This window comes from Chlorocebus sabaeus, chromosome 15 (genome assembly GCF_047675955.1).
Source record: "Chlorocebus sabaeus isolate Y175 chromosome 15, mChlSab1.0.hap1, whole genome shotgun sequence".
In the NCBI taxonomy this organism is placed as follows: domain Eukaryota; kingdom Metazoa; phylum Chordata; class Mammalia; order Primates; family Cercopithecidae; genus Chlorocebus; species Chlorocebus sabaeus.
In genome coordinates, this window is record NC_132918.1 from 59,150,088 (window position 1) to 59,162,120 (window position 12,033).

Sequence of the window (12,033 nt, forward strand, 5' to 3'; positions counted from 1 at the left end):
CAGCTTTTCACAATTGTTATGCTCCTTCTCCTTCATCATCTCCCCAGATTTCAGAAGAACTCACAAAACTTTGTAGTATCTTCCCTGGTGCTATTATAAGCCATTGGGTCAGTGTATAGCAGTCTTAAGTTACTTGCTTAATGGCTTATAATGGTTTCTCTACATTTAGTAGGCTCTTGAGTGCCTCTAATTTGTCGTCTGATTTATGTTACAGTAAAAGGGGGTTTGGAGGTTTGTTGGACCAGTTGGGTTTGAAGTGTTTGAGCAGTTTCCCTTTAGTCAAATGAACACTTGCTCATAGAACTGAAAGAGCCACCCGCAGCACTTAAAATGGCTCTAAATGGCTATTCCCACCATTGGCCGTACTGATTGTCCAGGGCCCTGGTCATTGCTGAGCCTCATTGCCCCAGTGCTGGAGACCCCAGTTCCTTCATAATGTGGCTGTATCTTGTCCAGATCCTTAGTAACTCAGAGAACAAATCAGAGGTCTTTGCTCCAGTTTGGACTCAAGGTAAATGGTCGCCTCAGATGGAAAGAGGGCAAAGTTGTAAAATGGAGGAGTAAGATGATACTATAAAGATAATTTCACACAACCTCTTCAGGAAATGAGGGCTCAGCAAGGTATGATGATTTACCCAAAGACACAATACTACTGCTCTGGTTTTCTACTGCTGCATGGTAAACCACCTCAAATCTAGCAACGTAAATGAAGAACTATTCCATTATAGCTAATGATTTTGAGGGTCAGAAATTCAGTCAGGGTTCAATTGAGCAGTTCTGCTGTCTGTGATGTTGATGCAAGCCACTCAGTGGTACTCGGCTGGTGGATGAGCTTGTCTGGAGGGTCTACACTAGCTCTACTCACGTGCCTGGCACATGAGATGGCTGAATGGCTGGGCTTAGCTCGAACAGTCTACCAGAGTGCCCACATGGTTGTCCTGGAGTAGTCACACTTCCTTTAGAGTATCTGGCTTCTTCCAGAAAGAGCATCTCAAGAGAATAAGGGAGACACTCCATAGCCTTTTCTTACCCCTTCCTGACCTTGGAAGTCATGCGTCATTCACTTCTGCTGCATTCTTTTGGTTGCAAGCGAGTCATGAGGCCAGTCCTGATTCTAGGACTCCACATCGTGTTAGGGCAGTGGCAAAATCATACTGTAGAAAAAGCATGTGGACTATGAACTTGCGGTGGTCATGTTTACAAAATGCAATCTATCACAAAATTTTTATGATAGAAATAGAATAAAATAATACAATTATTTCATGTCACAGCTGGAAAAATAGTTCCCAGATGCTCTCAAGGAAGACCCTTTTCTAGCTTTTAGCGACAAACAATTTTATAACTACCTACGTGTTAGCAGTTAAAACTTACTGTATCTAGTTAAACTTATTGTATGACTAAAAGTCACTATAAAATAAATAATGCTCCTAATTTTTTATTGTGTTAATGAATATCATGAAAGTAACTAGTTTCTACATACATTTAAAAATTGAAGTATGAATATTTAGGAAAAATATGCTATATCCAATTCAGACAGTGGTTGTAGGATGCCTGGATCTCCAGTCTCTTGGCAGTAACTCTGCTAGCCCCCAGGAGTCTACATACTTTAGGTAGAAAGCCACTGTCTAATCCAACTGCCTTATTTTATAGGTGAAAAATTTGAGGTTCAGAGATGTGATATGACTTACTGAAAGCCACATAGGCACACACATACAAAAATCAGTGCAAGAGAGGGACTCAGTCAGATTGCCTGACAAAATCTAAGTCTTTTGGAGCAGAGAGTTAATGAATAATAGGTGTTTGGTCTCAGAATATGGAAGACTTGGAAATGTTTTCATGTGTTTCAGGGAAGTAGGAAGCCAGGAAGAGGGGAGGTAAGTGGGGAGGTCAGGCAGCAGTCCTCCAAGTGAGATGCATGGTCCCAATACCTTTGCAGGGGAACCCATGAAGTCAATGCCATTTTCATAATAATGCTAAGACATAATTTTATTTATTCACTCTCATTCTCTCATACATGTAAAGTGGAGTTTTCCAGAGGCTACATGATGCCTAATATCACAACAGCATAAATATGAGGATTCTGCTGCATTCTATTAAGCTAATCATTAAATTGGTTTGCAAAAATGTAAACTAATACCATTCTCACTATTTTTTAAGTTTGGAAAACATAATTATAATAATTATTTCCATTAAAATACTATTTTTGTTATGATGTAGTAGGTTTCTTTTCTTATTTTTTAAACAATGTAACAAATATTTTAACAATTTAACAGCTTTATAATATGGCAAATATTAATACATACAACAAAACAAAAACTCTTTGGGATCCCCAATAATTTTTAAGAATGTAAAGGGGTCTTAAGACCAGAAGTTTGAGAACCCCTGTTATAGGGTATATGGAAAAGCACTAAGTACTTTTGCAAACCACAGTGACAGAGAAATGCACCATTCTTTTTGACAGAAATAGCCATTTTTAACTTGTCTTTCAACAGACTAGCAATCACCTCCTCACTCTTCAATGAGAGCGAGTACATAAAATAGCTTAGGTTTGTGATAAATAACTTATTTATCTAATGTTAATGCAATTCACTTAGTAGAGAAAGGGACTTTCTTACTCGTAAAGCACATTTGTTACGTTAGCAACTAGTTGGCAATTAATCTAACAAGTAAGTAGAGGCAGAAATGTAATAATCACTTTAGAACATTCCATCTGACAAAGGATTCGTTCTCTTCCCGTTCTCGAGAAAGTACTCATATTGGTGCATTGGAACTAATTCCCACACTGGTGGTCTCCACATATGTGGTAGTAATCATTATAGAATGCATTTTCTGTGTTCCCATGATGCTAGTTTAATGGGGTGCAATATAAGTAAACAACTCTGTCTCTAAAGTAGAGGTTGGCAGACTTTTTAATAAAGGGCTAGATGATAAATATTTTAGGTTTTGCAGAACGCATGATCTCTGTCCCCACTACTCAACTCTGCCTTTGAAGCATGAAAACAACCATAGACAATACAAAAATGAATGAATGTGGCAGTGTTCCAATAAAACTTTATTCACAAAAACAAACAGCTGGATTTGGCTCATGTGCCATAGTTTGCTGACCCCCACTCTAAAACAATGTAAAATCTCTACCTGCTGTGATGTGATTTTACTATGTTTAAGTATGCCTGCTTGAAACTGTAATCTGTTCTGCATTAATGATAGAAAATTATAATTATTGAGCATCTATTGCGCACCAAGTATCAGGTGTCTAACTTACATTATCTCCAAAACTCATAAGCATATTCCCAAAAGTTAGTATCTTTATTTCCATTTTACAGATAAAGCATACTCAGATCAGACATTTCCCAGAGTCACAAAATTAGTAAGCTATACAGCCTGGATATGCCTGCATCTTTCAGATAATTTATTCTAGGTCCAATATTTCATTTTCAAGATCACTGTCATGGATATGCACTGATTCCCAATTGCCTATCACCCTCTCACTTAGCTAAATTTTTTTTATATTGAACTAAAAAAGCAGAATAATATGGTCTCTGTGTTATTAAAGAATTTTACCACAGCACAACTTCAGTAAAACAGTCAATTCATTCATCTTTATTGAACTGAACTGTCCCAATGGCCATCTTAGTGCTAATAATCAAGTTTAAAAAGCTGAAAATTCCAAGTTAAAGTGACCACACAATTAGACCCAGAATTGTTGTTTTGAAGCTGTGAATTTCTGAATGTACACTTTAGATTTTGAGGAGCGTATGAATTATTTCATTTCCGTGAATCAGATGCCTTCTTAATAGTAATCATCTCCGATATTTGTATAGTTTTTTACAAAATGCCTTCATGAATCTTTTTCTTCTATTGATAATCATCATAGCAGCCAACTTTTTTTAATATTTCAACTTTCAGATTCAGGGGTTACAGGTGCAGGTTTGTTACATGAGTATATTGCATGACACTGAGGTTTGGAGTATAATTGTTCTCATTACCCAGGTAGTAAGCATAGGACCCAATAGGTAGTTTTTCAGCCCTTGCTCCCTTCCCTCTCTCACTGCTCCAGTAGTCACCATTGTCCACTGTTCCCATCTTTATGTCCATGTGTACCCAATGTTTAGCTCTCAGAAGTGAGAACATGTGGTATTTGATTTTCTGTTGCTGTGCTAATTCCCTTAGGATAATGGCCTTCAGCTGCATCCAGTGTGTTACAGAAAACATTATTTTGTTTTATGGCTGTGTAGTATTCTATGGTATATAAGTGCCAAATTTTCTTTATTCAATTCACTGTTGATTGGCACCTAGATTGATTATATGCCTTTGCTATTATGAATAGTGCTTTGATGAACATACGAGTGCATGTGACTTTTTGGCAAAATGATTTCTTTTCCTTTGGGTATATACCAGTAATAGGATGGCTGAGTTGAATGGTAGTTCTGTTTTAAGTTCTTTAAGAAATCTCCAAACTGCTTTCCACAGTGACTGAACTAATTTACGTTCCCACAAACAGTATATAAGTGTTTCCTTTTCCCCATAGCCTCACCAACATCTGTTATTTTTTAACATTTTAGTAATAGGTATTCTGACTGGTGTGAGATGGTATCTCATTGTGGTTTCGATCGGCATTTCTCTCACAATCAGTGACATTGGGCATTTTTTCATATGTATGTTGACCACTTGCAGGTTGTCTTTTGAGAAGTGTCTGCTCATGTCCTTTGCCCAATTTTTAACAGGGTTCTTTATTTGTTTATTTTTGATTATTGAATTGTTTAAGTTCCTTATAGATTCTGAATATTAGATCTTTGCCAGAGGAATAGTTTGATAATATTTTCTCCCACTCTATTGACCACTTGTTACTCTGTTAATAGCTTTTTTTCTAACTGTGCAGAGGCTCTTTAGTTTAATTAGGTCCCACTTGTCAATATTTTTTGTTGCAATTTGTTTTTGTTGCTTTTGAGGACTTACATAAATTCTTTGCCAAGGCCAACATCCAGAATGATATTTCATATGTTCTCTTCTAGGATTTATATAATTTGAGGTCTTACGTTTAAAGCTTTATTCAATCTTGAATTAATTTTTGTATATGGTGAAATGTAAGGGTCCAGTTTCATTCTTCTGCATATTGCTAGCCAGTTATCCCAGCATTATTTATTGAATAGGGAGTCTTTCTTCATTTCTTATTTTTGTCAACTTTGTCAAAGAAGAGATGGCTGTAGGTATGTGGCTTTATTTCTGGATTCTCTATCCTGTTCCACTGGTCTTATGTGTCTGTTTTTGTCCCAGTACCATGCTTCTTTGGTTATTGTAGCCTTATAGTATAGTTTGAAGTTGGATAATGTGATGCCTCTGGCTGTTCTTTTTGCTTAGGAATACTTTGGTGATTCAGGCTTTTTCTTGTTCTATATGAATTTTACAATAGCTTTTTCTAATTCTGTGAAAAACTATATTTATAGTTTGATAAAAGTAGCATTGAATCTATAGATTGCTTTTGGCAGTATGGCCATTTTAACAATCTTGATTCTTCTGATTCATAAGCATGGAATGTTTTTCCATTTGTTTGTGTCATCTATGATTTCTTTCACCAGTGTTTTGTAGTTCTCCTTGTAGAGATCTTTTACCTCTTTGGTTAGATGTATTCCTAGGCATTTCATTTTTTCTAGCTATTATAAATGGGATTGTGTTCTTGATGGAGCTCTCACTTTGCATAGAAATGCTACTGATTTTTGCACATTGACTTTGTATTCTGAAACTTTGCTGAATATCAGTTCTAGGAGTCTTTCGCCATAGTCTTTACGGTTTTCTAGATACAGAATTATATCATCAACAAAGAGAGACAGTTTGACTTCTTTTTCTATTTGGATGTCTTTTATTTCTTTCTCATGACCGAGTGCTCTGGTGAGGACTTTTAGTACTATATTGAACAGGAATGGTGAGAGTCGACATGTTTGTCTTGTTTCTGCTCTTAAGCAGAATGCTTCCAGCTTTTGCCCATTCAGTATGATGTTGGCTGTGGGTTTGTCATAGATGGCCCTTATTATTTTCAGGTATGTTCCTTCACTGCCTAGTTTGTTGAGGGTTTTTATCATGAAGGGATTTGGATTTTCTCAAAACCTTTTTTCTACATCTATTGAAATGATCATATGGTTTTTGATATGTGTATGTTGAACCAACCTTGCTTCCCAGGAATAAAGCATACTTGATTGTATTGGCTTAAATTTTGTTGTGCCACTGGATTTTGGTTGCTACTATTTTGTTGGGGATTTTTGCAGCTAACATTTTTTCAGTCCTCACCATGTACCAGGCACTGGACTCAACACTTGCCATGCACCAGCTCCTCTAATTCTCCTATGTCACTATCAGGCAAAGGGTGATACACCTTCCATTATGAATGGCAAACTAAGCCTTGGAGAAATTAAATATTTTGTCCACAGTTATTCAGATTATATGTGGTAGAGCTGAGATTTGAAAGCAGTGCTACAGCCAGTATGCTGCATATAGATTTTCAGGTACCTGAAGACAGAGGCCGTACCTGACCTTTCTTTCATTGACTTTTTAGTATGCCCTCCTGACAATAACTTCATGCCTAATTCATTCATGGTATTTAAAAAGAATGTGAAATACAATAGAAAAAGCATTGTAATATATAACATGTAAAATAAACATACAACAAGCAAAAGAAATAGGGCACTAAGTTGTATATAGATCATGCTTGCAAATTTTTTTTTAAAGAAAGACAGAAAAATCTATGAAGAGTCTAGAAACAGACTTGCCAAAATTCTATTGATGGTTATGGAATTATGGGTTCAATTATGGGTTCTTTTTTCCTTCTCTTTATTTTTGTCATCTGTTTTCTATATTTTTCATTTTTAAATAAAAGTGATGGTAACAAAAGTTTTAAATTAACAGTAAAGAGGGAAAAATAAGAAAGTTCTTACATTGTGGTTAGCAGTTTTAAAGTATGAATCATAAAAACATCCCCCAAGGGACCAACGATCTATTTAAAGAGGCAAAGCATGAAGCTACAAGAGGAGCCTAGGGGCACATAGGAACAAGCTACTGTAGCCCACATCCATAGGGAGAGGGAGAAGAGAGGGAGGTTTTGATTTTTTAAGATGCATGTAGAAACAGAAACCAGCCTAAGGGACAAATGTCTTAAGTAAATGCATAGAGGTGGGAATCAGCTAGAAGTGCGTCTGAGAGAGAAATGGGCCATTTTGGGGGAGAGGCAATGTTTGAAGGGCAAGATTATGACAAAAACCATCATTTTGACAAGATGAAGGCTGTGGCAATCTGATACCTTCAGAAATAGAGTAGTAGGGGATGTTCCAGACTCTAGATGTTGTGGAGCATGGTGTTTGGTTCCTGGCTACATGGGAAGGAAAACACAGAGGAAGATGGTTATTTACACTTCTCATCTCCTCTTTCTAAGATATCCTACAAAGTTTCTAGACTGATATTCTTCACTGCAGAGCCAACTATATTTTTTTCCACTCAAAATCCTTCAATAATTCCCACTGCCTCTCCAGGCCAGTGCAGAGACTTCACATGAGCATTTAAGGCCCTTCACTTCATGGGGCCAACTTTGCCAGCATTGTCTCCAATTCCTCCCCTATGCTTCCTTAGGCTATAGTCTCATTAAATTACTTGGGGTATCCTCCTCTATGTCTGTTAAAAATTCATCAACTTCCCTCTCTTCCCTCAATACTCCTTGTACCTTCATTCATTAATTCATTTGCTCATTTACTCATTTATAACTAGCCGTGGGTTATATTTATTTGTATACTTTTCTTACCAGCAACCTAGATGGTACTTTGGAAGACGGAGATCAGGTTCTATCTGTTCTTATATCTCAACATCAAGCACAAAACTCTGTGATCAGTATATGTCCCACAAATGTTTTGCTGAGCTGAAGACTAGGATGACTGGTAAAGACATTGATAGTAAGGAAAAATTTAGAAGTAGAGACCAAATGAAGGAAAATAATGAGTTTGACTCTGGCTTGCTCAACTTTTAGGAATAATAAATGACTTTTAAGGCAAATATGGACTTAATTCTACTTTGCTAAAGTCTAGATTTCTGGAAAAAAATTACCTGGTGAAATCATAATAAAAGTGTGATGGTGAGGAATAAGGTTTTCGCTCAGACAGCCTCCTATTCTATACCAGGTATCCATTCACTTATTTATATATTTATTCATTCATTCAATAAGCAGTATATACTACTAAAATCTAGACACTATGGAAAATGCTGAGGAAATAGTAGAAATGTGAAGGAAAATAAAGCTTCTCCTCTTTGAGAATTTATAATCAACTGGGGGTAAAAATCAAGTTTTTAAAAGAGATAGAGATAGGTTCCATTTCCAACAATGAAGCATTTATTTATTTTACATCATTCTCTCACTAAAAACAAATATAAACACTAGAAAAGACGCAAGAGACATGTATTTGAGAGTCCTGAGGCAGTGTAGATTTGAGGGGCCAAGAAACTGGACAGAAGAGAAACCCAGGGAGGTGCTTAAGACATTCTGTGCAGATTTTCCACTCAAGGGAATTCCTCAAGGCTGATTCCTAAAATAGTGTGGATAGAAAGGCTGGGAAGTCTAGTTTAAAAAAAAATAGCTACTAAGAAACAGAAACTGAGCAGAGCTTTTGGTGGTCTCATGGGACTGGAGAGAAAAACTGAAGTTCAGGGCTATTGAGAGAGCAAGGGATAAAGACTCATAGATGCATCAGAGAAGAGAAGTAGTCCAACAGTCTGAGTGGCTTATCATCTCAAGGCATTCACTAATTAGCAAAAGCAGCATAGAGAGAAACTGAACAAAAACCTAGAGCTAAGAAATTATGAAAATAAACGGAGCATTTGAGGCTCTCACAAATAAAAATTGGCATTGAAGACTTGTCAAGGAAGAACACCCCTCGTGAACACAGGTTTTCAGTTAGGGTCCTTTAAGGACTATACCCAAGGAGTAAAGGGAATCAGAAATAGATGGGCCTTAAAGACATTTGAAGAAACTCAGCCTCTAAATAGCTTAATCCTAATTGGATTCAGGAGACTTCTCCCATTATAATCACTTGCTAGAAGCTAAAGACTCATGTAAAAATCTTCATAATCTTCGTTACACATTGTCTACTATTTAATAAAAAATTAACAAGCATACCAAGAGGTGGAACCAAGAAAGAGACAATAAAAACAGACCTATAGGTGATCCAGACATTATAGTCATTACATAGGCATTAAAATAACTATAATGAACCTGTTTAAAACAGGTACAGTGATTTTCAAAGAACTGGAATTTGAATTGATGTTTGAAGAATACCTTGAATTTCAACTAACCAAGTACTGACTTTACAAAGAACTTAGTTTTTGGATGCAATTAATTCTAGCCAAGGGTGGCTCACGGGGATGAGGAACAAAGGAAGAAAGGGTGAGGCACATCATCCCAGGTAAAGAGAAGAGAGTTTGGGTAGAATTGAGCAGGAAGAGAGGACAAGCATGGCCTCCCTTCCACATATAAACAATAGAAAATCAAGAGGGTTTTCCTACTAATATTGATTAAATATTCCTGATTGATCAGGACTAGATCACATGCAGGAGGAAAAACAACCACCCATTGATGTTTATCTATTTTAGGATTTCTTCAGTAAATCTGACCCATTTCTGGAAATTTTTCGTATGAATGATGATGCAACTCAGCAGCTGGTGCACCGAACTGAGGTAAGAAGAGTCATCTTCAGCTATGCCATCTTATCTCCTAAGATGATAAATTGACCTGTTTTGAGAAACTCCTTTTATTTCTTTTTATTTATTTATTTATTTTTTGAGATGGAGTCTCACTGTGTCACCCAGGCTAGAGTGTAGTGGTGCAATCTCAGCTCACTGCAACCTCCGCCTCCCCGCTTCAAACAATTCTCTGCCTCAGCCTCCTGAGTAGCTGGGATTACAGGTACCTGCCACCATGCCCAGCTAATTTTTGTGTTTTTAGTAGAGACAGGGTTTCAGCATCTTGGCCAGGCTGGTCTTGAACTCCTGACCTCGTGATCCACCCGCCTCAGCCTCCCAAAGTGCTGGGATTACAGGCATGAGCCACCGCACCTGGCCTCCTTTTATTTCTTAATGTCTATAGATATACACTCAGACCTGAAATCTTCAATGTTCTCAAGAAGATTCTGCCATTTTCAGCTTTTTTTCACTTTTAATCCTTAATTTAGTTGTCAAAAGAACCTCTCTAACCCCAATTTCTATTGTTAACTTTCAAAACAGACAAGTAGCAACGTATTCAACGTATTCATAATAGAAGTAGAAATACTAGCTAACATTTAATGAGGTTATTTGGATGTCTAGGTGCCAAGAATTAGACTGTTATTTACATGCATAATTTTATTTCTCACAAAAATTCCTTATACATGATGATGATGATGATGATGATGATGATGATGATGATGACAACCCCCATTTTACAGTTGAAGAAACTGAACTTTAAGGAGGTTAAGTCACTTACCCAGCTCTACCAGCTAGCAAAGGGTGGTGCTGAGGTTTCAACTGAGGTTGACTCTGAGCTTCATGGTAATTTGGGAAGTCAATCTTCCTCCCCAGGAAAGTACATACATTGGACTGATGTCAGTCCTACCACATGAACACCTGACCTTTCCTAGCAGTCACTTAGTCTAGCTGTATCTCCTTCTTACTCTTCCTCTTCTTTCTCCAAGTGGCTCCAACTTTATCTCTTATTGCCCTATGCCCTACTACCCACTACCACACACACATTCAACAACTAACCACGATCTCCATTTTTCATTTTATTTTACTTGTAAGCCAGTTCAAGAGGGATTTTGTAGGAGTGAAGTACATTGATAAGAAGGAAGTGATATACTTGTGCTGAATGACTTGGAGCTGAGAGAAGACCCAGTTATGCTTGCATAGCAGTTGCAGGGTAAAAAAAGAAGAAACCCCCATGACTTTCATAAGGTGATGGTGTGGTCGCTATGTCCCCACAACATCACTTTGGAAATCCAGTTTCCTGAAGTGACAGAGTTGCAGGTGTTGTTAGGGGAATGTTTCATGTCATTGTTATGGTAGACAAAAATTAAATAGTCTTGGATGGGCTAGTTGTGGATATCATCTGATACAAAGTTGATATCTAATAAAATGTGTTTAATAAAAGAATAAACATATAAATGCTGTTAAATATAAATAGTATATCTATTGCATGCTATAGAACAATGTAATTCTTTGGAACTTAATCCCTGAAGAATAAATTGAGGTACAGCTAGTACAGTTGCCCTGAGTGGCATCTCATCACCACCACCAAACGAGGTCTTTCACCCATTAAGTTTCCTTAGGTGAAACAAACTTCTTTTGAGGGAAGTGGAGCAAGATGGCCAAATAGAAGCCTCTACTAATCATCCTCTAATCATCCTTCCCATAGGAAGACCAAATTAAACAACTCTCCACACACACACACAAAGCAACTTCATAAGAACCAAACATCAGGTGAATGACCACAGTACTTGGTTTTGACATCATATCATTGAAAGAGACACTGAAGAGGATAGGAAAGACAGTCTTGAATTGCTGATACCACTCCTCCCTCATCCCCTTGGCAGTGGCTGCGTGGTGCAGATAGAGCAACTGTGTGCTTGGGGAAGAGAGTACAGTGATTATGGGAGCTTGCACTGGAACTTAGTGCTGCCCCATCACAGCAGAAAGCAATACTGGGCATAACTCATCCTGTGCCCATAGAGGAAGAATTTAAACCAGTCCTAGCCAGAGGGGATCACTCATCCCAGGAGTGGAAACCTGAGTTCTGGCAGGCCTTGCCACTGCGAGCTGAAGGGCTCTGGGGTCCTAAATAAACTTGAAAGGCAGTCTAAGCCAAAAATACTGCAATTTCTGGGCAAGTACTGGTGCTCTGCTGGACTCATAACCAGTGGGCTTAGGGGGCATGCAACCTAGTGAGACACCAGCCAAAGTCACCAAGGGAATACCTGCACCACCCCTCAGGTGCATGCATCACCAAGGAATGTGTGCCCTACACCCTAGGCA

At 37.7% G+C, this 12,033-nt stretch overlaps 1 protein-coding gene across 4 annotated transcripts in view; it reads left to right on the top strand.

Annotated features, from left to right (window-relative positions):
* CPNE4 (copine 4) overlaps nucleotides 1-12,033 on the top strand; it is a 525,340-nt gene that overhangs the window by 356,565 nt on the left and 156,742 nt on the right. For all 4 annotated transcript variants that reach the window (XM_008009121.3, XM_073023607.1, XM_073023606.1 and 1 more), the window contains exon 6: nucleotides 9,622-9,705. In XM_008009121.3, coding sequence (XP_008007312.1) covers nucleotides 9,622-9,705 — 84 coding nt within the window. The remainder of the gene's footprint in view (nucleotides 1-9,621; nucleotides 9,706-12,033) is intronic.